General features: G+C 45.4%; 1 protein-coding gene across 1 annotated transcript; it reads right to left on the reverse strand.

Annotated features, from left to right (window-relative positions):
- Window positions 1-12,750: 12,750 nt before the first annotated feature.
- On the reverse strand, window positions 12,751-16,371 carry LOC124090623 (guanine nucleotide-binding protein-like 3-like protein). The gene has a single exon (XM_046441298.2). The coding sequence runs from the start codon at window positions 16,217-16,219 to the stop codon at window positions 14,489-14,491; it is 1,731 nt and encodes a 576-aa protein (XP_046297254.1). The 5' UTR covers window positions 16,220-16,371; the 3' UTR covers window positions 12,751-14,488.
- Between the last annotated feature and the right edge of the window lie 9,459 nt (window positions 16,372-25,830).

The raw sequence follows: 25,830 nt of genomic DNA on the forward strand, positions 1-25,830 counted from the left end.
GATCTGTAAATACTGCAGGGCAGCTGTGATCCGAGGAGGCCTGGAGCCAGATTCTAGGAATTCTCTCACATGGAGACAGAGCTGTGTCACAGAAGTCCTGGCCTGCCCAACCCCCCAGAGGGTTAGGGAGGGAGGCCCACCATGTGCTGCCCTCCTGTTGTCATATGGAAGCTCCCCTGTCCAACAGGTGGGGACTACTCCCTGGTGCCCTCCATAGGAGCTGCACCAGACTCTGTTTTTAGATCTTTGTGGAGCCGGGGAAGGGTGACCTCACTGGAAGGAATAGAAGTTGGGCTTAGGCAAGGGATGGACTGAGGCTGCTCTGCCCAGTGGAGGCCAAGCCCAGAGCAGAGGCTGCGGCTCTCAGTGGTGTGCTGGACCTCTTTCTGATTTATTTTCCTATCTCCAGTGTTTAGTCAAAATGGTGCCTTAAGTGTGAGGTGGTTTCCACTTGTGTATAGAGCAGGGCTTGGTAAAAGCCAAATGCAAGGAAAGAATACGCCCTGGATTTTAATTCACTGCTGTTTCGTGTTCCTGACACAAATAGGCTAAGCCACGAGCGGCTATTTAGTAGTCCATGGAGATGGAATTATTTATATCCCATAAACATCCCAACAGCAGATTGGTGGCTGCCCTTGGCATGCTGCTGCTGTTTTCAATGAACCTTGGATCTGTAGACTTTCATGACTACTGAATTTAATTGTTCCGCATTTCTCTGTAGAGTCACTTCTTCACACTCTTAAATTTTTGGAATGATTTCCAAGAACCTCTGGCCTCAGCTTCTCCTCCTTGCTCTTATGAGGGTAAGCTTTCCTTTGCCTGGGTGGGTCATTTGTTTGAGAGACAGCCATGTGTGCATGAGCAAGAGCAGGCAGGTGGAATACCAGGGTAGGTTTGGAATAGCTACATTATTCTTTCTGGGGAGCAGGGTTGTGGGATTCTGGACACTTTGAATACTTTCAGCACAGAGTATTGGCCATAAAGCTGGGTGGCTGTTTGGAGGCTCGACTCTGACCTAGTTTCTTCTTCTGCCAAATGACAGTAGAGATAGCAGCCATCTTTCTTAAGCATCTCGTGAGGGTGCGATGTCGAACAATGTCTCCAACTCTAGGAGTTGCAAAGCGCCAAGCGCCATGCTGTTTGCTTTGTTAAACAGTGGTCTGGACACAGGGTCTGGCAAAACTGAGCTTATCTTTTTTGTTTTTTGAAAATGATGGAGAGAACAGCCTCATGGCTTCACAAGAGCACGTTTTATTCTTTGGTTAACAATCAAAATTCTGCATCCTAAAATGTGGCCTTGGGCATCTCATGTTATTGTCTGGAATGTATTTATGACCTAAATAAATACAATATTGTGAATTAATAAATATGATCCTGGGATGCGCAGATATATGTAGTACATGTGGGTTTATACGCAAATATACATACTTGCACTTTGTGTATATATCAACTTCTAAATGTGTGTTTCTTTTTATGTTGAGAACTACCAACTTGGAATGAATGTACTTCTAGATAGCGCTTATTTCTAGGCCCATATAAATTCCTGCGCCAAAAGTTCAAATACGAGGCAGTGCCTGTGGATAAACATGGGGTCTTCAGACAAATGTCCTCTGCATCTACGACTTTGACTGCTAAGAAAAGGCCCATTGTCTCAACCTGGGGCAAGAAGGGAACCCAAAAGCAGGAAGGTCTCGCCCCAGCTTTTCCAGGGACTTGAACTCTGACCCTCTGGAAGGTACTTAATAATCTCTCTGCCTCAAATTCCTCCTCTCTGGACTGTCCCACTCACAGAAGTGGCCATTCATACAGACTGTGCAGCCAGTCCCGGGGGTTGGGGGAGGCCAACGATCACCTCAAGATTTTGTCTTCTTCTTGTCTTGAACTCTTTAACAGAAGCGCAGCTGAGTCAATTCCTGTCCATCCCTTAAAGATGCTTGTTCTCCGCAGACCTTCAGGGCAGAGCAGTTAGAAGCTGGAAGGACAGACGGCAGCCAGGAGAGAACACGCTCCTGCCTGTTTTCAATAACGTGGGCAGGAGCCTTGGTGCCGAAATGGAGGCATTTCCTCCAACGTCCTCCGTTCCAGAAGGATCCCTTTTACAAATCCGGCTAAGAAAACACGGGCAAGGACTCTGAGAGCTTCATGCCCTCCTGGCCCCGCCATTTATCCAATTTACACTGATCAGACCCACATTGGCAAATGAAAGCCCCCTCTTTCCTTCTGTTTGTATGAGTTACTCACGGGGGCAATTTGAACGGATTGGATTTCCCCTTGGAAATGCTGGTATTTCCATGATTTGAAAAGTCTGGCTCAATTAGAATAATCTTCGGGCACTTCCTCTCCTTTTATGCAGGTAAATCATGGATAATTTAAAAGCAAAAGAACCTTTCGGACCATTGGGCCTGCCTCTTTCATCTCCTGGCCCTCGTAATTGCCCCTCCGTTGTGAGACCTCCGTGGTGAGTAGGAGAGGCTGATTAAGAGGTGCAGGGCTGGGCCAGGCAGGAGGGAGGGTCGAGGGCCACCGCACATGGCCTCCCCTTCAAAGACACTTCCTCCGCAGCAGGTATGTTAAATACCAAACCTGAGTCGGGTTACGCTCTCAATTGATGCCATATGATCCCAAGTGCCCAGACAAAGGCAGGTCGTGATTAGAAAGTTCAAGACTATGAATGCTTCTGGGGGCAGAGGGTAATCAAGTGCCTGGAGATGGGGAGGGAGACAGTAAGGCGAGCTGACAGCGGTATGTGCCACCCCCCACAACATGTTTGGAACCAGAGAAATTGTTCTTTTACCTCGCTGCCCACGCTTCAATCTGGCACGCGATGAAAGCTCCACTTCTGCAGAGTGTTGTGAGGACTGGGGAGTCACACCGAGGAGCCTGTTTTGACGTCCAGCTTTAATTAGGCGTGTTTGCATGTTCTCTGGCTCATCCACCTTGGAGAGGGGAATGTGCTGTTGTGACTGCTACTGGGGGTGGGTGGGGGCACCGAGGGAGGTAGGGATCCAGATGTTCACAGCTGGGAGAGTGCTGGGAGAGGGCAGCCTGCTGCAGAGCCTGCTCCTTATGTGGATGGAGAAACTGAGGCCCAGGGTCACTCGGTCTGGATGTCTGAGCCATGGAATTCAGCATCTCCGCCAGCCCCCTCCAGCACCCCAGCTGCAGGAGGTCTGGAGGTCCCGTGGCCTGGAGGCCTCAGCCTGGTTCCAGCCTCCTTTGGCCCTGCCCAGGCCTGCTTGTGCTTCTTCAGCCTCAGGCAACACCAGAGACAGACCTGAGACTCACTTCAGAGGTGGGGTCCCCTGAGGATCTCCATGAAAAGCCAGGCAGGAGCAGGGGAGGATCAGCAGATGGAGAAGCCACATGTTCTGGTGTATCCAGCAGTGTGTGGCATCCGGGTGGTCAGGGTGGGAGATGGTGCCGGGATCCCAGAGCTCAAGTTCCAACTCTTACCCAGGTGTCTCTTTCTCACCCTGGTCTCAGTTTCCTCCTCTTTAACTTTGTAGTGTGCAGCTGATGGTGTGGAAGGATCCTGCCAGTTCTCAAGTACAGAGTCACTTGCAGGGTACATGCCATTGATCTGCAGCTTTAGCAAGACCCCCTATGGTGGGTGACTCCTCACTGCAGGGCTGCAGACCTCCAGAGAATCCCCCTTCTGATAAGCCAGCCATGGATACCAGGAGTGCACCGGAAACAACAGGCAGAGTTGCAGAGCCATAGCTAGCCCTGTCCAGACCCAGGGGCAGCGTCTGCAGCAGAGGGAAGCTGGGGGAGGCCTGTGGTGGAGGATCACACGACCCAAGTATGGTGCCAATGGAATTCAATGAAAACCAAACCAACCAGCGGTTATTGGGCGACTTGTTGGAGCACTGGCTCCTCCACAGTTCCTGTCAGGAGGTGGAAAGACAAGATGCTTTCCCTTTTGTGTTCCCAGATCTCCCGCCTCACCTACCTACAGGAAGTGCTAGGAACCCCGTGGTGAGATGCTCAGCCTCTTAGTGGCTTTGCCTTCATTCCTTTATTGCTTCCCTGGTCACTTTTTCTTCTGGTGGTTTTATTTTTAAATTAATTAATTTATTTTAATTAGGTAAACATGACAGCAGAATGCATTTTGATTCATGGTACACAACTGCAGCATGACTTTACATTTCTCTGGTTGTTCATGATGGAGTGTGGCGCCACCTGTGCAGTCATACCTGTGCCTAGGACAGCGATGTCCACCTCATCCCACCCTCTCTCCTGCCCTCATGGCATCTTATTTACACATGGCCTCTGCCACAGGCGGAGAGTTCCAGGAGACAGGCACTGGATGAGGCCCTGGAGCCCCTCGCGTCCCCACGGGTCCTGGCACAGGCCAAATAGTGCCTCATGCTGTGCTCATGTACCAGCTGAGCTTCCCTTGAAGGTAGGTCCCGGCGACCCACTCCCTTCACAGCAGAATGAGTTCTGGAGCGCTGACTTCACGGGGGATCGGGGACCTCTTTGGCTGGAGTCCCCCTCATAAACAGGGTCAGGAGTTACAATTTCACAACTGTCTATTCTAAGAAGATAGGCTCAAGGTACAATGGATGACACCCAATATTGAAATGTAGCTTTCATACAAAAATATTCCTGTAATTGATCCTTGAAAAGAAAACAAAAGGAGTTCCGCTTGGAAAGTTGTGTGCAAATATACCGTTAGCACAGATCTCGGGCATGGGAAAATGTCAGCGTGCCCCTCCCCTTCATTTAACTTTAAAAAAAACAGGTTGGGGGTCAGGAGACAGTGTTCAGGATAATGACAGCTGATCATCACTGGGCACTGTCCAACTCCTGGGTACTGTTCTAAGCACTGAGGTCTCCCCCATACTGTACTCACTACCACGATGCTCTGAGTCAGTTACTGTTACTATCTCCCTTTTACAAATGAAGAACCTGAGACACAGAGAGGCTAAACGACTTGTCCAAGGTCACACAGCTAGTGGAAGAGCCAGGACTCAGACCCATGTAGGCAGTCTGGTATCCGAGCATGTGCTTGTAGCCTCTCTGTCACTCTGTAGGAGCTGGGCAGTGAATGTCCATGCCTGGTTCTGACACAGGAGCTGGAGAGAGAGATGTCAGCCTCCTGTGGAAAACCTGTGGAGAGGGGCCAAAGACCACCTATTAGGGATGGGGTGAGCCGTCTCCCCATCATTCGGGAGCCAGGACGCTGGAAAAGTCCACGGCATTCCTGCAGCACAAACACTCTATGGAGGGTCTTGCTGACTGGGATTAGGAATTTTCTGAGTGCTGGGCCTCCAGAGACAATTCTCAGGGTCAGCCCCATTCCTGCATGCCCCTAATTAAGTTAAAAGAGAATCCAGGCCCCTGGGTGCTCCTTTCTCCAGGAAGCACTAGAAAAATGCAGGGAGGTAAAGAAGTTCAAGGTTTGGGTATCTGCTGCCCTTGGTTCTGCTCAGGAATTCTTTAGCTGATTACACGGCTCTCATTTCAACAACACCAGCTTTGTGTCCTGGGCTATGGGAAGACTCCTCTCTGTCACCGCCGCCGCTGCGGAGGGTCACCCTGCCGGGAAAGTGCGTCTAGAGGAAAGTGTTTCCACCAGATCTTAAAATACTCGAGGAGAGACATTTTTCTCAGGAGTTTGTTGTGTTCTTCTTTTCCCTTTTTTTGTGTGTGATAGTTATTACAGGCCCCTGCATTCTTAGAAAGCCCTGGGTTGGCACTGAGCTGCAAGTTGGGGATGAAGGAAGAATGTGTGTGCTTCCTTTCTGGGCCCTGGTGGCTGGTGACTCCCCACCTACGTGCAGTGCTGAGGACACAGAACCCTCTGAGGCTCCTGTGGTGGAGGCCCAGGAACTGGCTGCACTCAGTTTTTGTGCTGAGAGGCTCCTACCAGGGGCTGAACCCAGGTTGCCTGTGTGTCTCCCTGCCCTTCCTGCAGGGTGGCAAATGCCCAGGAACTGAAAATTTTGGACAAATGTACTATATTTAGTCACAAAGGCAGCACAAAACCAGGCTGCAGGAATAGTTCTCATTTTTCCAATTATCCTTTGCCTTTTTTACTTGAATAACTCCTGCACTCACATGGTGAGGGGTCCTGAGATTCATCCTTGGGACATGTACAGGCTAATGGGGAGACCCATATTTCACATGACCAGGGACATTCACTTCCTCATGCTAGGCCTGGGGTGAAGTCCATGGAGAGGTGGACTTAGAGATGAATAATGAGAAGCCTTTGTCCAGTACTGACGTTGATGATGACCCTCTGCTGAAGTGGCTGCACTTCCTGGGTCCTCAGGCGAGACTGTGCAGGCCACTGCCAAACGAGGAGGAGAGATGCTGAGGAAGGTATCCGGTCCCTGGTCGCATGTTGGTAAGACTACAATCAAATACCCGACTTTCTGGCTCGCACCAGTAACTACACACCAACACTGCTGAGTGCCCATCCTGACCCTACCTGGGGAGCTCACCACCTCTGGGGGCAGTCACACGTGCCCAGCCACAGCAGGACAAGATAAAGAGGGCCAACATGCAAAGAGAAGCACAGACCACCAGCACTGCAGGGGCCCAGAGGTGAGGGACATCTCTGCGAGGCCTCCTGCATTAGGAGGGACCGTCAGTGAAGAGTTAGAATTTCCCTATGCTTCCTCGTGTCTCTCCTCTGTGCCTTCATAGTCGTGAGACCTGCAGGGCCCAGGTTACCTTCCTGTACTGCCTCCCTCTTCGTGCCGGAGTGTGGCGGAGGCAGGGCTGAAGCGAGTGGGAGCTACAACAACACGCTTTGTCGGATGGGGCGCTCAGCAGTGTTGGTGAGCAGTTATTGCCACAGGCCAGAGTCAGGCCCACCTGGCTTTGAATGCCAGCTTGCCACTTACCAAGGGCCTTGCCTTCCCAGCTAGATGCAGACCTTCATCAGCTGGGGGACTGGGGCTATCGGCTTTTCCTTCTCCAGGGTGTGAAGGCCACCATTGGGCACAAGGGTATAGGGTGTAAAGAATGAAGGGCTTGGATGGGAATTCTTGTGACACGGTGACATAGGGATGACATTTGGGGGCATACTGGTATCAGAAAGGGAGCAATCCACATAAGCATGGAGAAGGAAGAGACTCCTGTCCTGGCAGCCAAAGCAGATTCAAGAAGGCGCCGTGACCAGTAGCGTCAAATGCAAGGGCAAGATCAGGGATCCCTTGGAGGAGACCCAACAGATGTTCTTCAGTATAGTGTGTGCTGGGCAGGGGGTGAGGCTGAGTTCTTCAATGTGTTTAGCTCTATGACCTGGACCAATTGCTGAACACCTTTGTGCTGCGTTGTCGTCGTCTGTAAAGTGCGGACTGCACCTTGTAAAGTCAGGAGAGAAGTCAGAGGAATCGTATGTGTGAAGCGCTTAGTGTGGAGCTGAAGGCTGGATACAGTCTATGAAAGCTGGTAAGGACCGTGGCTTTCAGGACAGAAGAGAACCGAGCATTCGCGTAGGGGAATGGAGATACGAAGGAGAAGGGAAACGTGGGATGACTGAGTGGAGTGAGGTCCCTGAGGAAGGGGTGGGGTTGAGGACACAGGGAAGAAGATGGTCCTGAATCTTGATTTGGAAGGAAGGTGAGACTGGTAAAAGCTCTAAACGATGCTCCTTATTTGCAGTAGTGACAATTTGCAAAGCACCTCAAACACGGAGGAGTTGGTGTATACGGACAGGGTGTGTTTTTCCCATGAGCTTCCTTTTGCAACAGTTTTGTCAACAAGTCAATGCATAACCTTGTTCCATGTATGCTTCTGTTTAAAGGCACCGTGTTTAATATATATTCTTGGTTCACTGACACTGAACTCAGGGCCACCGGCTCTGCGACTCAACGCCTGCATGGAGCTTACCTAACACCTCTGTGAGGTGCATGGCAGCCTCCTTGGGAAAGGACACCACCAGCACTTCTGCAATGTGGGTGGGGGCATGCCACACGGGGAAATCACCAATCAACAATGAAAAGCATAAACATGTGGAAAGTGAAACTCGATTGACTACAAAGTAGACGCTTGTCAACAGTGTGAGGGCTGAAGCAAGAAGTTGCCCTGCAGACTCTTTCCACCTTGGGGGACACGAGCATCAGCGGCTCAGATTTCTCACCCCATCTGCACGTCCATGGATGACTGCAGAAGTGCCTCCAGTGTGGCTTTAGGAATTAGAAATACGTTTTTGTGTTAATTTGCAAATATGGAATCCATGCACACGGGGCTCGGCCACATTAAAGTTTGCAGTGAATGGAATGAACGTGGGGAGATGTCACGTGGGGGCCGGAGACTTAGTTTTCTCCTTGAAAGAACAGTCACAATCTTTTGGAGAGGAAGTGAGAGTGGGGAGAGGAGGCTTGAGAAGAGTAACGCAGTCGGAATGGGTGGGGGATTGGCAGGCCCAGCCCCATCCCGGCCCCCCCTCCCCCAGGAAGAAGGCTGTGTTCAGCTCTCCCCCCAGGGCACCTCTTGGAAGCGTTCCATGGAAGTTGATTACCTGGAGAAATTCACCAAAACTCCCTGGGCTGGATTTCCACTGAAAGATGCAGAGGATTCTTTTCCTCCCCAGGAGAGAGAATGAAGAAAGAAACAAATAAAACTTTATTTTCACCCAACAAGCAAACACCATAGCCTCCAACCACAAATTCTGAAGCGCACTAGCCCCATGCCATGGAATGTGTACCGAACTCGGCAGGAATCTGACACCCCCACGTTTCCCTCAGGCCTGAACATGGAGCGCAGTGTCCCAGAAGGCTAATAGCCTTATCCAGTGGTTCTTTGCTTGGAGCCACAGGGTGAGGGAAGTGGGCCACTTCCAGTGGAGGGGATGTGTCCCTAGAAGCTTCTGGGAATGTGGACACACCAGTTCTTCTCTCTTACCAGCTCTCTAGACGGGCAGTTGCCAGGCCAGGAGAGGCATAGCCATGCTAGTTCTAAGTGTGATCTAAGGACCTGCGGCCTCTGCTCTACCCAGGAGCTTGCTAGGAAGACAGTTTTCAGCCACAGAGCAGACTGAATGAATCAGCTCTGTGTGTTCACAGGACCATCAGGTGACGAATGCACTTGAGACTGAGAAGCATGTCCTAAAGGCCTTTGAAATGATAATAAAGTCCTGCGAAGGTGGACTGGGGAGGTGGTTCAGCAATAGAGCACTCATGTAGCATGCTCAAGGCCCTGGGTTCTGTCCCCAGCACGGCAGAGCAAACACAGTTCTAGGAAGATGTGCCCTTAAGTAAAGGAAGTAAGAGATCTAGGAGCAGATGGCATGTTAGTGAGTTGAATGCGAACCTGCATATTGATGCAGCTCCCTTCCTTGGCTTTCTCACGAAGGCATATTCCATTGGTAGCTGGTCATAATTAAAGGTAAAGATAGGAAGGAAAAAGAAATCTAACGTGTGCATAGGTACTGAAGGAAAAAGAAAAGTGGGATGGTGGAAAAGGCAGACGGAGACTGCATTATCCGGGCAAACAGAAGACAGGTTCAAACAGTCCTAGTTTCAAAACATCATAGACGACACTCATTTTATTGATTTTTTTTCTTTGATACTAGAGATGGAACCTTTGGGCGTTCAACCACTGAGCCACATCCCCATCACTTTTATTGAGGGTGGGGTGGGGGACAGGGACTCATTAAGTTGCTTAGGGCCTTGCTAAACTGCTGAGGCTGTCTTTGAGTTTGTGATCCTCCTGCCTCAGCCTCCTGAGCCACTGGGATCACAGACATGTGCCACTGTACCCGGCTTTGATTTTCATTTTTAAAAAACCCCAAGAAACTTAAGATTTTAAAACCGAATTAAAGTCAATATGAAGAGATTCAAAATAAGCTGGCAGGGATGAAGAAAGAATAGAGTAAAACGAGTACAGAGATAAAGGTACACAAAGACAACCAAAAAATAAAAATAAAAATAAAAATTAATGGGTGGTCATGGGATAAAAGGAGTAGCAAGGGAGATAATTTGTCCCCAGTCGAGCGTGGTGTGGCTGCAGACTGCGAGGTCTCCAGGCCACTGTGTTCAGGAGGTCATTCCCAAAGACCCAACTTCCTGGAGGCCTGAGCTGGCACTTTGTGGTGTGAGCCAATTCCTAGAAGGTGCTGGATCAATCCATAAACAGAGACAAAGTCAGTGTTCGGGGCACTTATTATATACCAGATGTTTTCTTATTTTCCCTGGGTGCTTTTAATAAATTAAAGAATAAAAAAATTGTGAAACAATTCAACTTAGTAAAAAAAAAAATTGTAATGCAGGAAAAAAACAAAAGAAGGAAATTTAAACAACCACATCCCAATGCCCAACAGGAACACTCTGAAAAAGCATTGCACTATTTCCAAAGATTTATGAAAAGGTAGGGGAAAGGTAGGTCTATTTTCCCCCACATGTGATTATATTGTATATTGTTTTTACCTTTTTTTTCCCAGATAACATACTGTGACCATTTTTTTCCATTATTAAATATTCGACATCATTTTAATGCTTCTAACTTTACATTGAAATGCTTTGATTTACTTGGTCTTTTGTGGCCCTGGCTGGCAGTTTACTAAGTATTTACTTAGTAAATATTTGTCAAATGACTGACTTGAGTGGATGTTGAATCGTTTGGTTGTATTTCTAAATATTTGCTGTTGCAAATAGCAATGCAGCAAACATCCTTTTAGCTTTACCATTAACACATCTATCATTATTTTCTGAAGCTTAATCCTCTAGAATTACATAGGTATGGAGTGTGACAATCTTTAAACTTTTGAGAGCTTCCAATTGTTCATACCAATTTGCACTTCCACCTATGGCATAGGACTATGTATATGTCAGGCAACATTTAGTATTTTATTTTATTTTTAAATGTTTACATAGCAGCTTTATTCATAATTGCCCAAAACTGCAAAGAATCTAAAATGTCCTACAAATGGGGAATAGATAAAACAAATGGTAGAACATCCACACAATGGCGTATGACTCAGGAACAAGAACTAATGTTAACAACCAATGACATTGGTAAATCTCAAATTTATTATTAGAAAATTGAGTCTCAAAAAGTTACATCTGTATAATTCCACTTATATGACATTCTTCAAAACATAAACCATAAGGACAAAGACAAATCAATGATTACTAGAGGTTAGTTATAGGGGACTGGTTTTAACTATAAAGTAGCAGGAGTGAATTTGGTGGGGGTAGGCTAATAGGACCGTTCCATACCTTGATTGTAATGGTTATTACATACCTCAATGCATAATTTATCAAAGCTTATATAACTGTAACCCAGAGTAAATTTTACTTTTTTTTTTTTTTTTGCAGTAATAGGGACTGAATTCAGGGCACTCTATCAATGAGATACAACCCCAGAACTTTTTATTTTTTTTATTTTAAGACAGTCTTGCTAAATTACCCAGGCTGGCCTCAAATTTATAATTACCCTGCCTCTGCCTCCAGAGTAACTGGGATTATAGGTGAATGTCGATATGCCTGGCTCCAACGTAAATTTTAAGAATACAGGTTTAAAACTTGATGGTGTAAAATAAGCCTATATACTGTCTGATTCTATTTATATGGCATTCATGCTAAAGCAAAAACACAGGGACAGAAAACAGATCAGTGGTTGCCAGGAACTGAAGATAAGGGAAAAGAGTTGACAACAACAAGGACTGCGGAGTTTTGGGGTGAAAACAAATATTCTGTATCTGGACTGTGATGGTGGTTCACTCATATATTAATGTGTCCAAGTCCACAGAACTTAAACTAGAAAGGGTAAACTTTATACAAATTATCTTAATTTTTTAAAAAAGAAGAGGAAAAAGATTCAATAACTAGCTTTAAGTCAGAAACAGTGGTGCACATCTGTAATCCCAGATACTCAGGAGTTTTTAAAAAACTTAAGATATGCTACAGGTGGAATATCTAGAATCTAAAATTCTTATCCCAACATGACTATTTTAGTTCTTCTATTTGATTTTGGCCAAATTATGTTCCCATGTTTCTCAATCACCCAGATATTTCTATTTTTCATCCTTGTTTACCAGAACCATTCAGGAATTAAAAAAAAACTATTTTAAATATTAAATTATGAAATTCCAACTGGATGTGGTGGCACATGCCTGTAATCACAGCTACTCGGGATGCTGAGGGGGGGTATTGCAAGCTTGAGGCCAGCCTGGGCAACTTTCAAAACTCTGTCTCAAATAAAAAATAAAAAGGGATGAGGATGTAGTTCAGTGCTTGCCTAGTTTGCCTGAGGTCCTGGGTTAAATCCCCAGTACTGCAAAAAAGGGTGCATGTATATGCATTTGTATGTGTGTATGTGTGTGTGTGTGTATAAATAAAATTCTATATGGTTGTAAAATGGCTTTGGCAGTCTCAGTACACAATTTTTCATTTTAACACCTATCAGGAGAGCCTTATAATATGATGTGAATTAAACTGGACCTCATTCAAGGAGACTATGAGAACAAAATTTTAGCTAGACAATACCAGGATTTTTAAAGCAAAAAAAAGAAGAAAACGCATTTTAAGGACTTGATAACAGAGACTGGCACACAGTAGGTGCTTAATTAATGTACTTTTGTTAAGAAGGCAGTATAATGCAGAGGAAAGGGCCTGCATAGGGTTTTAATCACACTTGGTGCTACCAGTTAATGTTGTCTTGGGCATAACCTGTCAACTTTCTGAGCCTATTTATTTATTTATTTATTTATTTTTTCTGAGCCTATTTATTTTTCTTATGATATTAATCCCATACCAGTATAGCCATACTGAGAATTAAGGAGGTAGAGCTTGTTGCAGTTTGTGCACAGTTAGTAACTAACTCCTTCCTTTGGCTGTGCCTGAATACAGTAGAAGTCCGCACTTTCCAGACAGAAGAGCCTATAGTCAGAAGCTTTCTCCTGTGTCACCTGATTCCATTCTTAGGATCTGGTTAGGTAAACTTTGGGTGCCAGCCTGAGAGGCAGAGGCAAGAGCAAGACTAAAGGGTATATATTCATGGTCAAAGGATGGTATGGAAGTTTAGTGTAGGTAGCAAAGACTGAAGTAATGTAATGCCCACTCCTTACAAATATATCAACTCTGGATAAATGGCTAGGAACTGAAATTTTGTACAAGAAACAAAAATTCCTAGTAAAATGAGATTGTTTCAGTTGTAATCTTCTATCCCAGTCCCTTTACAAGAGCTTGTTATAACTTGGATCCTGAATGTATCCCAAAGGCCCATATGTTAAAAGACTTGATCTCAGGGTAAAGTAAAACTTTTAGGAGGTGGGGCCTGGTGGGAGATCCTTAAATCATTGGGATATTGAAAGGGATTGTGGGACTTCAGGCACTCCCACTATTTTTTTTTTTTTTCCTTTTTTTGCTTCCTGGCCATAAGATGAAAGGTTTTGGTCACCACATGTACCAGCTTATCTATGCTATCTCACCAGAAAGCCAAAGCAATAGAGCCAATCAATCATGGACTGGAACTTTTAAAACTTTAAGTCAAAATAAGCCTTTTCTCCTTATAAACTGATATCTCAAGTATTTTACAATAGTGACAGCAAGCTGACTAAGCCAGGCCCCTAGTAGTGCTTGGGCCTGATGCCCTTGTCTGAGTAGGGTAGGCCCTCCAAGAGGTGATAGTTAATTATATTTTAATGGGTAGGTTCCAGCCACTGGGAAAGAAGATAGCTGGTGCAGTCCCAAATACAGCAACTCTCTCAAGGACACACTCTGAATAACTGGTATCAGAACTCTCCAGAATTATGGAATTCAAATGCTGATGCTGGATAAGGTCACACAAGGGCAGGGATCAGCCAGAGCACTTCAGTTAATGGAATTTCTCCAATTCTCACATATGCCAAGATGGGACTTGTCCCTAAAGCACCCAGCTGCCCTACCAACAGGTACCTTGTTTTCTCCTCCTACAATATAGTCTCTAACACACTTTAACACCAGCCAGGCTTATTTGTTTTCTTCTTCCCTTTATCCTATCTCCAGACCCTTGCACAGATATAAAAAGGCTCATCACTATTCCCCTGTCCCCACTGCCACCCAAGTGAGGACCTATGAACTTGGAAGAAAGATGCATGGCCAGAAGCCCATTATAGGGATACCTTGGTGGTGATACCTCTCATTGAATGGTAAACAAATCATCTTCCCTGCAGGGGCTCTAGGTCTACTAACAGTCTAGCCTTTATTTGTACATTCAGCCGTCTAAGAGGGCTTGTGGGAGGTCATCCTTAATATCAGCTCAACCTACGGGGTGGGATCCTAGGATTAAGAGTGAGGGATAAATTGTTAGCACCTGGGCTCTGCTGATATTTTCTCTTATAAAACACAGCAGGGATTAAGTAAAGTTCACTGGATTTGGCAACTCCAACCTCTCTAGAGAGAATGGAGGGAACAGTATGGGGAGGGGACACACAGCATGGGAAGTTTTTTTATATATATAGGTACTTCCGAGAGAACCAAACTCCATTTGTACTCCCCCATCCTATAGGAACCAGTGCTTGGAGGGGGAGGGGAGTGGGATCAACTGATCAGTCACCAGCACTGTCATCACCGTTGCCCGAGAGGTCGAGAACAGACATCATGGAATCAGACAGCTTGCTGGCGATTTTATCTGTACGCTTCTGCATCTTCTTCTTATTTTTCAAGGCTGATGCCAAAGCCTGACCCTGTTGCAAGGGATCTGTCTCCATGATCCTCTGCAGCATCGGACGGCGGTCGACTGGGCTAACATCCACCACACTGTTGTTCTTGGGAAGGGGGTAGTCCACATTGCGTTTAGCCCACCCCATCTGATGACGGTTTGGATTGGTGCAATACCCAGTGAGGTCTCCAATCTTATATACGGTGGTTTTATTTTCAATGGCATCTGCTATTTTCACCATCGGAGAATGAAGCCACTTAATCTCCATTTCGAGCGGGTCTGTGTCACCCAACAGCTCATCTGATTCTCCGGTGGCCAAGCATTCCATGGTGTCTTCATTGGCCTGCTCAGTATCTTCAATGTCAAAGACCTCAGTCATTTCCTTAACAATCTCAGCACTCAAGTGGGCTGGTAGAGTGTGGGTGGGTGGTGGTGGTGTATAGAAGCTGATCTTTCCACTCACCCAGTCAGCTAGGACAGCTTTAGCAGCCTGCTCCTGACTGTATAAGCCTCCCTTCTTCTTCTTTCCCAAGCGGTGGGCCACTGCAGTCAGAAAGTGCTCGGTGGTCTGGAACCCAGAAACTCCATAGTAGTTGGAAATCTCTTCCAGGTTGCAGTGCTGTAAAATGGTCTCCACTGGGGTCACAGGATCTGCCAGCTTCTGCACATGGATGCAGTTACGCAAAATAGTGCCCACCTCGGAGTTGGGTCCTGGGACAATGCCTGGAGCATCCAGCAGCCTGATGAACTTGTCTAGGTAGACCTCCTGCATGAATTTGGTAACCCCAGGAACGGCTCCCACACTGCATGCACGGCTGCGCTTCAGGCTATTGATCAGGCTGCTCTTCCCAACATTGGGAAGGCCCACGACACCCACACGGATGTGGGTGCGTACTTCACCCAGGCGGCAATAGTTTCCCAGAACCCTCATGAGATTTTCAGCTCCAAAGCAAGCTTTGCTTTTTAGCAGCGATTCAGGGGCTTGATCCACTGGCACATTACACCGATTCAGGTTTTTGACCTGATGTTGAGTGCTGGCCTTAAAAGCCACAGTTGGCAGCTCATTACGAAGGTAATCCAACCACTTCTCCACAATCTCCTTAGGAACCAAGTCAATCTTGTTCAAGACCAGGACCAGCTTCTTGTTGCCCTCTGCCCGCAAAACAGCCTCCTCCATTTGGAAACACCGACACCCCAATGGGTCTCTGGCATCCAGGACTTCCAGAATCACATCAGAGTATTGTACTACCTTACGGAACTCCTTGTAATAAGCCTTCCTTGTAGCCTCATCATCCAGCTGAGGAAACATATTTAATTCCTGCAAAACCTCCTCCTTGCGTTCAAACTCCTCCTGGCGTCTCAGGACATCCTGACAGTAGCTCTCAATGGTCCTGCGTCTGTGTCTCTCTTGCTCCCGGGCAGCCTGCTGCTTCTCCCTCATCTCCTCAACCCTCTTCTTCTTTAATTCTGCCTCCCGGCTGGCATGATCATTGCAATGAACAAACTGGGGAGCGGAGGGCACTTTTGAAGTTGCTTTCTTTCCATTTTGCTTTATAGGCTTCTTACAGCCTTTGGAACCTTTACCTGGCTTTTTATTTTTGTGTCTGTGCTTCATCATGATGTATCAGTCCAGCTTAAAAATGGGTAATTCCAAATATGTCCACTTTTTTCCTACACTTCCGGCGGGGATCACAGAGGAGAGGGTAGAACAACCACCAGGACGGAGGACATGCGCTGTACGGCTAGGTTCCGACTTCCGGATCTCAGCCTCGCGAGGCGTGATTCCGTCGCCGAGCTCGGCTCCGCCCGCTGCGCGTCCTTTTCCAACATTTAGTATTTTAAAAAGCTTTTTTTTTTTTTTTTTTACTTTGATAGATCAAATATGGTATTTCATTTTAGTATGATTTCTAATCCTTTTATGCTTAGCAAGATTGAACATTTTTTCCATGCTCATTGAGCATTTATATGTCTTTCGTGACCTTCTTATGTATGTTGCTTATTTTAAAATTTTGTTGTTCATCATTTTATAAGTGCTTTTTACATTTAAACTATTAATCCATTGTGTGTATATAAACTTACAATTTTTCTAGTTGGGCATTTAAATTTCTGTATAATTTCTAAAGACTGCCTAGTCCCTCTAATCTTCAACTTCCTTTTCTATGCTTTGATTTTGTGATTATGAAGTCCTTATCTACCTCCAGAGTTTTGGAACTATCCATGTACTGTGTTATTACCCCCATTTTGCAGGTAAGGAAGTTCATGGACTCTAAAGCCAAAAAAGTAGCTCATGACTCCCAATTTCAGCTTGACTTCGGATTCCTATGCTCTTTCTGCTGACTCTGGGTGCCTCCTTTATCCTGCAATGCTTTGAATTACCCATGTCGGTTCCATGGAGCGACTGGTGTACCTAACTGTGGAAGCCAAGAGGTCTCCTGCCATGGGGAGATTCCACATGAGAGACTAGAGCTGATCCCAGAAAGTCACGGGCAGTCTTCTCTACTGGCCTTTGCAGGAACATGGCTGGCTCCCAGTGGAGGAAGAAGTTTCACCTGCTAGTTAATTCCATGGAGGCTGCAGAGGGAAGGGAGAGCTGTGATCTTGGCCTCAGATGCTCTGTGTGATCCCCGTCAGTGCTCCCAGTGCCCATCAGCCCTCATGACAACCGACCATGCTCATCTGCAGGCTTTGGGCAGGAGCAGCACTAGAGAGAGGGCATGTTCTCCCAGCATACTTGTTAGACTTGCCCACACAGAGAGGACACCAGGCAGGTATGAAGAGGGGCTTTTGGGGAAACAGATAAACAAAACAAACCTAACTTTTGTAAGTTAATTTTTTGCTTTCTCTAAGGGTTTCCCCATTATTCCTACAAACAGTTCTCATGTGATCTAGAACTGGCATATTGTAAAGTAGCAATGAGTACAGTCTTGGAAGGAATACTTTTCCCTTCTCTTTTTATAAACTTCTCTTTGAAAATAAAAATCTCTAATAGCTGAGCGTTTTAACTATTTGTCTTTATTGTGATTTATTTTCACTATTTCCCTTAAAAATCAAAGGAGGCAGTATAGAGTAACTGAACAATCACTTATTGAATCCCATGTTGCCTGATATAGGAAATATGACCTGTTTTGTTTGTTGCTATTTTTCCTTAAAAAAAAAAAACCACACACACACACTATGGTACATTTATTCAATAACAGAATACAGTCGACTCTTTTCATTGATAAAAGGATGAAGTTTTAATAATTATTCAACCTCCTGACTTTTGGGAGAGGAGTATTTGGCAGAGATTTACCCTGTAACCTCAGGGAGACTTCCCAGTGGTTGTGGAGATTTCTTCTTGGCCATAAACCTGGGATGCTGCCCCTGTAGGTGTGCCAGGCCTGGTGGTATGGGCTGGGGATCGTGCATGGTGTTGCGGGGGAGCTGATGGAACTGTAGTTTTCCTGGCAGTAACACCAAATGTCTTCCATGATCTGTGTCACTGCTACCCACTGAGCAAGGGACTGGGGCACTGAGGGCAGCAGCATCTGTAGCTGCAGAACTAAGGCATCTCCATGTTAACCATCAGACTGTGGAGTCCTGACTGGGCCTGGGCCCTGGGTCTACCCTACCTAAAGCAGCTCCAGTTGGTCATGAGGCTGTGGCTGATCTTCAGCCGGGTGGGAACTGGGCTGGTGTTCACACTATGGGCTGCCAGTCCAATGTAGCTGTGCCAATTTGTTCTTAGATCCTCCCTCTCTTTTCACCTTTTGATTTATTTTATTTTTTCTCATCGCACAGTAATAATAATATACTGTCAAAGGAAAGAAATCGGAATAGAGTAGATTGAACAGAATGTGACCACAGAGGCCCCTGAGTGAGGATGGGACCCTGGTCCTTCTGTGTCTCTGGAAATGTACCCATAGCCTGCCCACTGAGAGCTTCAGTGCCTGTACCCCAAAGGCTCTAGGGCAGGACTTCTAGTAATTTCCTCCAAATTCTCCCCATTCCAGGACCGAGAACTAGGAATCTGAGGAATGTGAGATGATTCCGACTTTTAAAAAGGCAGGTAAAATAAATATCAAGATAACTTAATGGAACCCTGAGCACTTATTCTCTCCACGTGCTGCCCCTGGCTTTAAAGGGTAGCAAAAGAATTCTTATTTGTGTATTTTCATGTCTGTGACACTTGGGTATCTCAGTTTCTCCCAGTCAGTTCAGGCTGGGGTGTGCATTATTTTGTTTTTATGTTGGCATTTGTGGAAGGTGCCAAACCTCTTGGAAATGCAGCAAAGCTGTTAAGAACTGAGTTCAAGTTCAGCTGTGCTGCATCAAAGAGGAAGAAATGAAAGGATGCAGAATGGGGGTCACATGGTGGAGAGGGGAGCTCCAGGATGCCCTGTCCCCTGTCCCAGTCCTAGAGACCATATTTTCCTCATCCAAGCTGCCTGCACTAAGAATCTCAGTGACTTTCCCATTTCAGTTTTCTCCATTAGACACTCCCAACTCTGGAGCTGCCAGTATCCCGGCAACCCTGGCACGCCCACCCCTGAAACGGGCATCTTTGCCAACTCTTTGCTTGGTTCGGATCTTGCATATGGTGTGCACAGTATGCTTGCAACAGAGCCTGGGAAGACAGAGGCCCGTGCTCCTGCTTGCTGCGGGCAGAGTTTGGTTAGCAGCAAGGCTGCTGCTCCTCCAAGATGTCTCAATCAGCAGGGCCTCCACAAACTTTTTTTTTCTTTTCTTTCTCTCTCCCTATTTTCTTTCTTTCTTCCTTTCTTCTTCCTCTTCTTCTTTTTTAAAACACTGTCTTCTCACTGCTTGTGTTGGAAGGATCAGACATGTGAGGGATTCTTTCATCCCTTCCAGGGAATTTGTGGGGAGCTGAACCAGGACGACAGGATTTGGAACCTGAGAGGGTTCCTTTTTGTCTGCAGTGGCCTGTCACCAGCCAAATCCAGTGTGTAGGTTAATAAGGCTTAAACTTTAAAGGAAGGTTGAACATCTGATTGACAAGCTAGTGAATGAGAGTCCAGGGGGAAGTTCTGGGCTTGGAAAGTTACCCGTTTCCTGAGATGCAATTGAATTTTAAAGAGCCTTCCTCTCAGGCAGAGGCGGACACCTCCAGAGGTGAACTTGCATGGAAATATCAAATCACTCTGCTAAATCCGTTTCCAGTTCGTCCCAAGATTGGAAATGAAACGGCCTCACTGAATTGCTACTTATTGTTTTTGAATCAAAGAGTGGCTAGAACCTGGTCCTCAAGTCAGAATTATCAGCTGTGAATGCTGAGGCTCCCGCACCAAGGTGGTCAGACTCGGGCTTGGGATGGCGCCATGGTGCTGAGGGTTAACGAGTGTTGAGTGTTTTGTTCTCTCCAGGGCCAGTAATGTGTCAATGCATGTTACCTTGAGAACTGGCAATACCTAAAGTAAGATTGTTTAGGGCTTATTTTTTTAGCATGTCCAAAATGATATTTACACTGCAGCTCGACATGTTGCAACTTTGCTTCATAGATTTGCTTCATAGATTCTTAAATCAGCACAAACTATTGGAAGGCCAACCCGGAGATGTTCCATCTGGGTCCCGAGACCCTGTGCACAGAAATCTGATCCTTGGCTTCCTATGATGGTGACTCCCACAGCAAGGCTCAGAATCGCCTTCCAGACAGAGGAGAGATCCATTTGCCACCCAGGTACTGTTTTTGATAAAACAATGAAAAATACAAACGGTAAGTTTTTAAGATAAGATGAACTGATCCCTCTCCCTAACACAATTGGTTTTTATTTTCTGTTGAAGTGTCATTATCTGTCCACATATATACATACATTTATAAAATTCGAACCATTTTTAAAAATAACACTTTTGTCTCAATTTTTTTATTCATAATATTATACTAGACATATTTTCATATTCTTAATAATTACTATTTTTGAAGGCTGTACCATATATATATATATATATATATATATATATGAATGTTCATTTTCTATTTGAGAGTATTTAAAATATTTACTGATTTCCCAATAGTAGCAGGAATTTGGTAAATCATATTTTTATTTACATTTTCAGAAATGAAAAAAAAAGGTACAAAAAGCATGAATAACTATGAGTTTTGCTTCATGCTGTTCTATAATTTCCTAAAGGGACTGTATCAATTTATGTCAAAAGAAGATCAGTGAACCAATTACACCTAATTTTGCCACAATTGGGGGTAATCAGGTTTTTAAAAATCTGGGCAAATTTTTATTTATTTATTTATTTAGTCGCAAAATGATACATCACGGGCAACTTTAATTTGCTCTTCTTTGGTTATTAATAAGGTAAACTATTTTTTTTGCCTTTGCATTTATAACCATCTATATTTTCTCTGAGGTGAAATATGTGTCCCTATGGAATTTTTTTTGAATAAATGAGTTTTTTTTAGAAGTCCAGCATCTATGGTTCACAGAATTACTGGAACCACTATTTCTACCAGGCCTTTGCCAGGAGGGTTTATCTTTATTTTGTTCACAGAACAAGGCACGTGTGAGCCACCTTGTACATACATTCAAGAAATTGATTTGGGGCCATGTCTGTCCAGGCCAAGGAAAGCACATTTCCAAGTGCGCACAACCAGGCTGGGGCTCTGGCCCCTGGTCCGTAGAGGTGCTCTTGCCCAGGGACAGGACTGTGCCGGCACTCTGGCGTGTATCAACCAACCGCTCTCCAGAAGCTGAGATGAATGCGGGAAAACCTGGCCAGACCTCCAAACCCCACATGCTTAGATTACCAGACATGTAGATGTTTGGAAATCTTTGGATTCTGGAACCTTCTTGCCTTCACTTGGACACGTTAAAGAAGGACACAGGCAATTTAAGCAACAGGAATGTAAAAGTAACACATTTTCTAGTGAATAAGTTGATGATTATCAGAGATGGATCACTTCAGTCAGTCCAGGTGTGTGGAGCAACAGATGATACTGTTAACATTAATATTTATCACTTTGGGGCTCTTATAATCCACAAGGCCTTTTATGCTTGTGATTGCTCTTCTGTCACCCCAACACCTGAGAGGTCCATTTTCTCATACCCAAGGTACAGAGTTAGAGAAGGATAGGAAGGATAATCAGAGACACCCAACTAGCTAATGATCTGAAATTTACTTTTCAAGTTCATTAATTTGAAATTCATGAATTTCTGAAATTTCATAAACATTAGTATTAATCATGTTCCAAATACTGCTAAACCCAGTAGAAAAAACAGCATTAAAAAAAAAAGACACAGTTCTTGTTAAGATGCTCAAAGTCTTACAAGGGAGACACATGGAAAATGTAACAGAGCGTGATTAAAAGTAGAATAGGAAGTAAGATTGGAATGGGAAGGGTCAGGAGGCAGGCTCCTGACTCAGTTGGGCAACCTGGAATGCTTCCTGGAGGTACTGGCTCTTTAATGCTGAGTTTTGCAGGATGAATGAATAGTATCAGTCAGGAAAAGAGTGTGAACATTGAGTAATTGTTTAAAAATCATAAATGGCAGGTTTATCCCTGGAACTAAGATTTAAAAATGGAATCCTATTATCTGTTTGCCAGTAGGCTGAGTATGTCTTAAAATTCCAGGGGGGTTAAAAAAAAAAGAAAAAAAAACCTCTATCATTTGCTTTAAAGACTTTGGACACAGACAGCATGTGAGAAGAAAATAATACCCCAGTGAACTAAAAATAAGCATTTGAAGGGACAGATGTTTTAGGAGTTAGGGACAGGATCAGGCATTAGTGGCTACTGAATTCAAGGAGAGGGAACGAGGTTCAGAGTGAACATAAGCACTGCTGCTCAGGTGGAGCTGGCCTATAGCAGGTGAAAGACTCATGGCTCCAGAGCAGAAGCACAAATGTTGGTTTGATGAGAGGGATCACCAGGCCAGTGGATAGGAAGATGGTAGATTGAGATGTCATTTATCTATTATCTTTAAGAAACCAGATACATCATATGAATGGATTTTCACATAACAGAAGTAGAAATATTATCTTTATTTTTAACTTCTTGTTGGAAGTCATCTTAAAAATCAACAACACACATTCTTTCCATCTCTTCTTGGTCCTGTTACCTGGTGAGTGATTGAACCTCTTTGCCATAGTGTCACTCTATGGAGAACAGAACAGACACCTGCCTTCACCTTCAAGGGTGGTTTTGAACACAAAGTGAGTTGATGCAAGTAGAACACAGAGGCTGGCCTATAGCAAACCATTAACATAGTGAATAGTATCACAATAAGTAAGAAGCATCTGTATGAGTCCATTTTTTTTTTTGTTTCTATGACGGAATACTTGAGGTTGAATAACTTATAAATAACAGAGGTTGATCTAGCTCAGTCTTGGATGCTGAAAATCCTACATCAGGTGGCTCTATCAATTTGGCCTCTGTTGAGAGTCTAATGTTGGTTGGCTTCAGGTGGGAGCATACCTGAGAGGGGGCCATCACATGGTGAGAGAGAAAGGCAGAGAGTGACACAGAGGTCAGGCTTGCTCTTTTGCAAGAGAAAACAGGGTCCCAGGAGAACTCCATCTGTTTCTTCCAAGGGCAGTGTCCTCAGTGTCCTAACTACTTCCCACTAGTACCCACCATGTAAAGGTCCCACACCATTTCCTGACACCGCTGCCCTGGAGACTGGGGGGAAAACCACACTGAAGCCACAGCAGTATCTAACCAAATCTACCTATTTCTTAGGGATTTGACTTCTGGAGGGAAAAACGAGAGTCTTCTTGGGTCTTAGTCTGCCAGTCTGAACAGTGAAGTCTTGACCTTGAGGCGCTCCGGGACCCTTGCAGCCTGACAAGTCCCATACTGTGCCCACCTGGTAGTTATCACAAATAACCATTACTTCACTGGGCTGCTGCACATTGTTACTGCATGTATGTGTGTGTGTGCGTGGGGGTGGGGGTGCATGTGTCCTGGACACTAAATGGCCTCAGCATATTGTCAACCTTTCTATGGCTCCATCTTCTTCATTCATGAACGTTGCTGCCCTTCTTGGTAGTTACACTCCTGTGACATTATAAAGCAGGTACTTGTCCCGGGTCTCTGCTTCCTGGCATGCACTTCAAGTATCTCTGGACTCTTTAAAATGGTCAGTGTCTTCCCGAATGCTAAGGAGTTGGCTGGTGGCAGTCCTAGGTAGCTTTAGGTTGAGGGCTGGTCACAGGAAAGACCAAGGCAGGCCAGGGCTGGGAGCCTTCAGCCTCTGAGAAGAAGCCACGCTGTTCTCAAATGACCAAGGCTTTACTTAATCATGTCTGTGTAAGTAAGCATCCGCACTCCCTCACCCCCCACTAAAGGACAGGGTTTGGAGAGCTCCGGGATAACTGAACACATGGAGGTTTCTCGAGAGTGGAGGTGGGCGTGGAAGCTCTCGTCCTCGTCCTATGCATCTCTCCATCTGTAGTAGCTTCTGTAATATCCTTTATGATACCTCAGCAAGTGTGAGTAAGTGTTTCTGTGAGTTCCATGAGCTGCTGAGCACAATCATGGAGCCAGAGGAGGGGGTCACCCAATTTATAGACAGCGGATTAGCAGCACCTGTAAAACTGAAACAGTCCCGTATTGTTTGTGGCTCGCATCTGAAGTGGGGAGCCAGTCCTGTGGGATCACACCCTATGTGATCTGACGCCATCTCCAGTTGACAGTGACAAAATTGAAGTAGAGGATACCTAGCTGATGTCCTCTAGATTGATTAGTGGCTGGTGGGGAGAAATATCAACACTTCTTGGTGACCAGAGGAGATGTATTGTGTACAGACAGGTAGGGCATTAACTGGCCAAGTGAGAGAACAGGAAAGAGCTTGGGTTTTTCCAATGTTTCTAAACCCTACCCTCCACCACAGTTTTACTTTGTCTGTAAACATCTGGTGCCTTCTTGCCTGCTAACCTCTGGTTGGCTATAATCACTAGAGACCTGGATCATATAGAAGCTGATTCAATGAACTCACACTCACATGTATGTTCATATCTATTCAGTGACACATGGACATTCATGTGCTGAGGAGAAAGAGCTGTATGGAGGCAGGGGTCTTCAATCCTGAGGATGGGGAAGGGGCTGAGGGTGAGAACTGAGAAAGAAGTCCCAAGAGGACTCCAGCAAGCTAGGGGAGCATTCAGAATCTTCTAGAGAGTCAGGAGTGAGTTTGAGACTCGTGATCATAGAGAAACTGTCAGAGTCCTGAAATTATCACAGCCTTTTTATGTCAGGTGTTTTTGTTAATCATGGCTTGTCCAGTGGGGCGTAATTATTTAATTGTTGTTTTAAATTATTTAAAATTAAATGTAAGCTATTTAGATAATAGTTATTGTTTTAGTTATAGTTGGTTAAGTACCTACCATAAATGAGACCCTTTCTAGAGAAGTCTTATCTGCATGCCACCTGATCATTACAGCAGCTCTGTGAGGGAGGTATTATTAACACTCCTTCCCCATCCATGCCTCATGCAAAGAGACTGACTCTTAGAGCAATCAAGTCACCTGTCCAGCAATGGCTGGAGTTAAGTGTTGTAAGTCTGAGTTCTACTAAGCTAATGGCCTTTCAGGTGCCAGGGATCCTATGAAGTCCTTCCAAAAGAGAAGGATTCTTAGGGTTTTTGTTTTTATTTGAGACATTGGGGACCTGGAGTTGGTGAGCTGGCTCATTCGTTGTCATTCTTAAGGGATAAGTGAGTACAAATGCCAGGAACAGAGTGGGAGGGAGCAGAGATAGCTTTTAACGAAAGGAATAAGGACCAATCCTCAAGGAAGGTCCCCTGGGGACTAACCAGCAAGAGGTTTCTGGGGTGCCTGAGCATGTAGAGCCTATAGATCTAGAGGAAAATGTCATCTGCCCACAAGATTTCTGGGGTGGGAGTCTTGGGTCCATTGCCCCTTGATGGTCAGTCTTCTGTTTGTTCATTTCTGAGCTGGTGGTTGTGCTCAGCGTGGGTGAGGGGCAAGGAACGGAGATGCCCCATCGATAAGGCCAACCTTCTACCTGTGGCTTTATTTCAAAAGGCAGAGAATAATGGTCTATCTACAAGTAAAATGAGAGAATCCAGACTGCGGTTCAGTAGGGAAGCCCACCCTGGTGCGTTAAGCCAGGTGATTTGGGAAGGTGCATGTTTCCCCACACACCTGGTGCCAGGAGGGAACCTGAAGGACTCCTTAAGGCAAAGACTTCAAATTTGAGTCTCTGCTTCTCTTTGGAACTTATATTTGCTTTCCCCTTCCCCCTCCCTGCCCTTTCCCTTT

The sequence above is a fragment of the Marmota monax genome, unplaced genomic scaffold (genome assembly GCF_021218885.2).
Source record: "Marmota monax isolate L192 unplaced genomic scaffold, Marmota_monax_Labrador192_F-V1.1 WCK01_AAM20220418_F8-fsc00010, whole genome shotgun sequence".
Lineage (NCBI taxonomy): Eukaryota > Metazoa > Chordata > Mammalia > Rodentia > Sciuridae > Marmota > Marmota monax.

What these genes read in the sequence shown, in the direction of transcription:
- LOC124090623 (XM_046441298.2), bottom strand. Translation starts at nt 16,219, where the DNA reads ATGATGAAGCACAGACACAAAAATAAAAAGCCAGGTAAAGGTTCCAAA.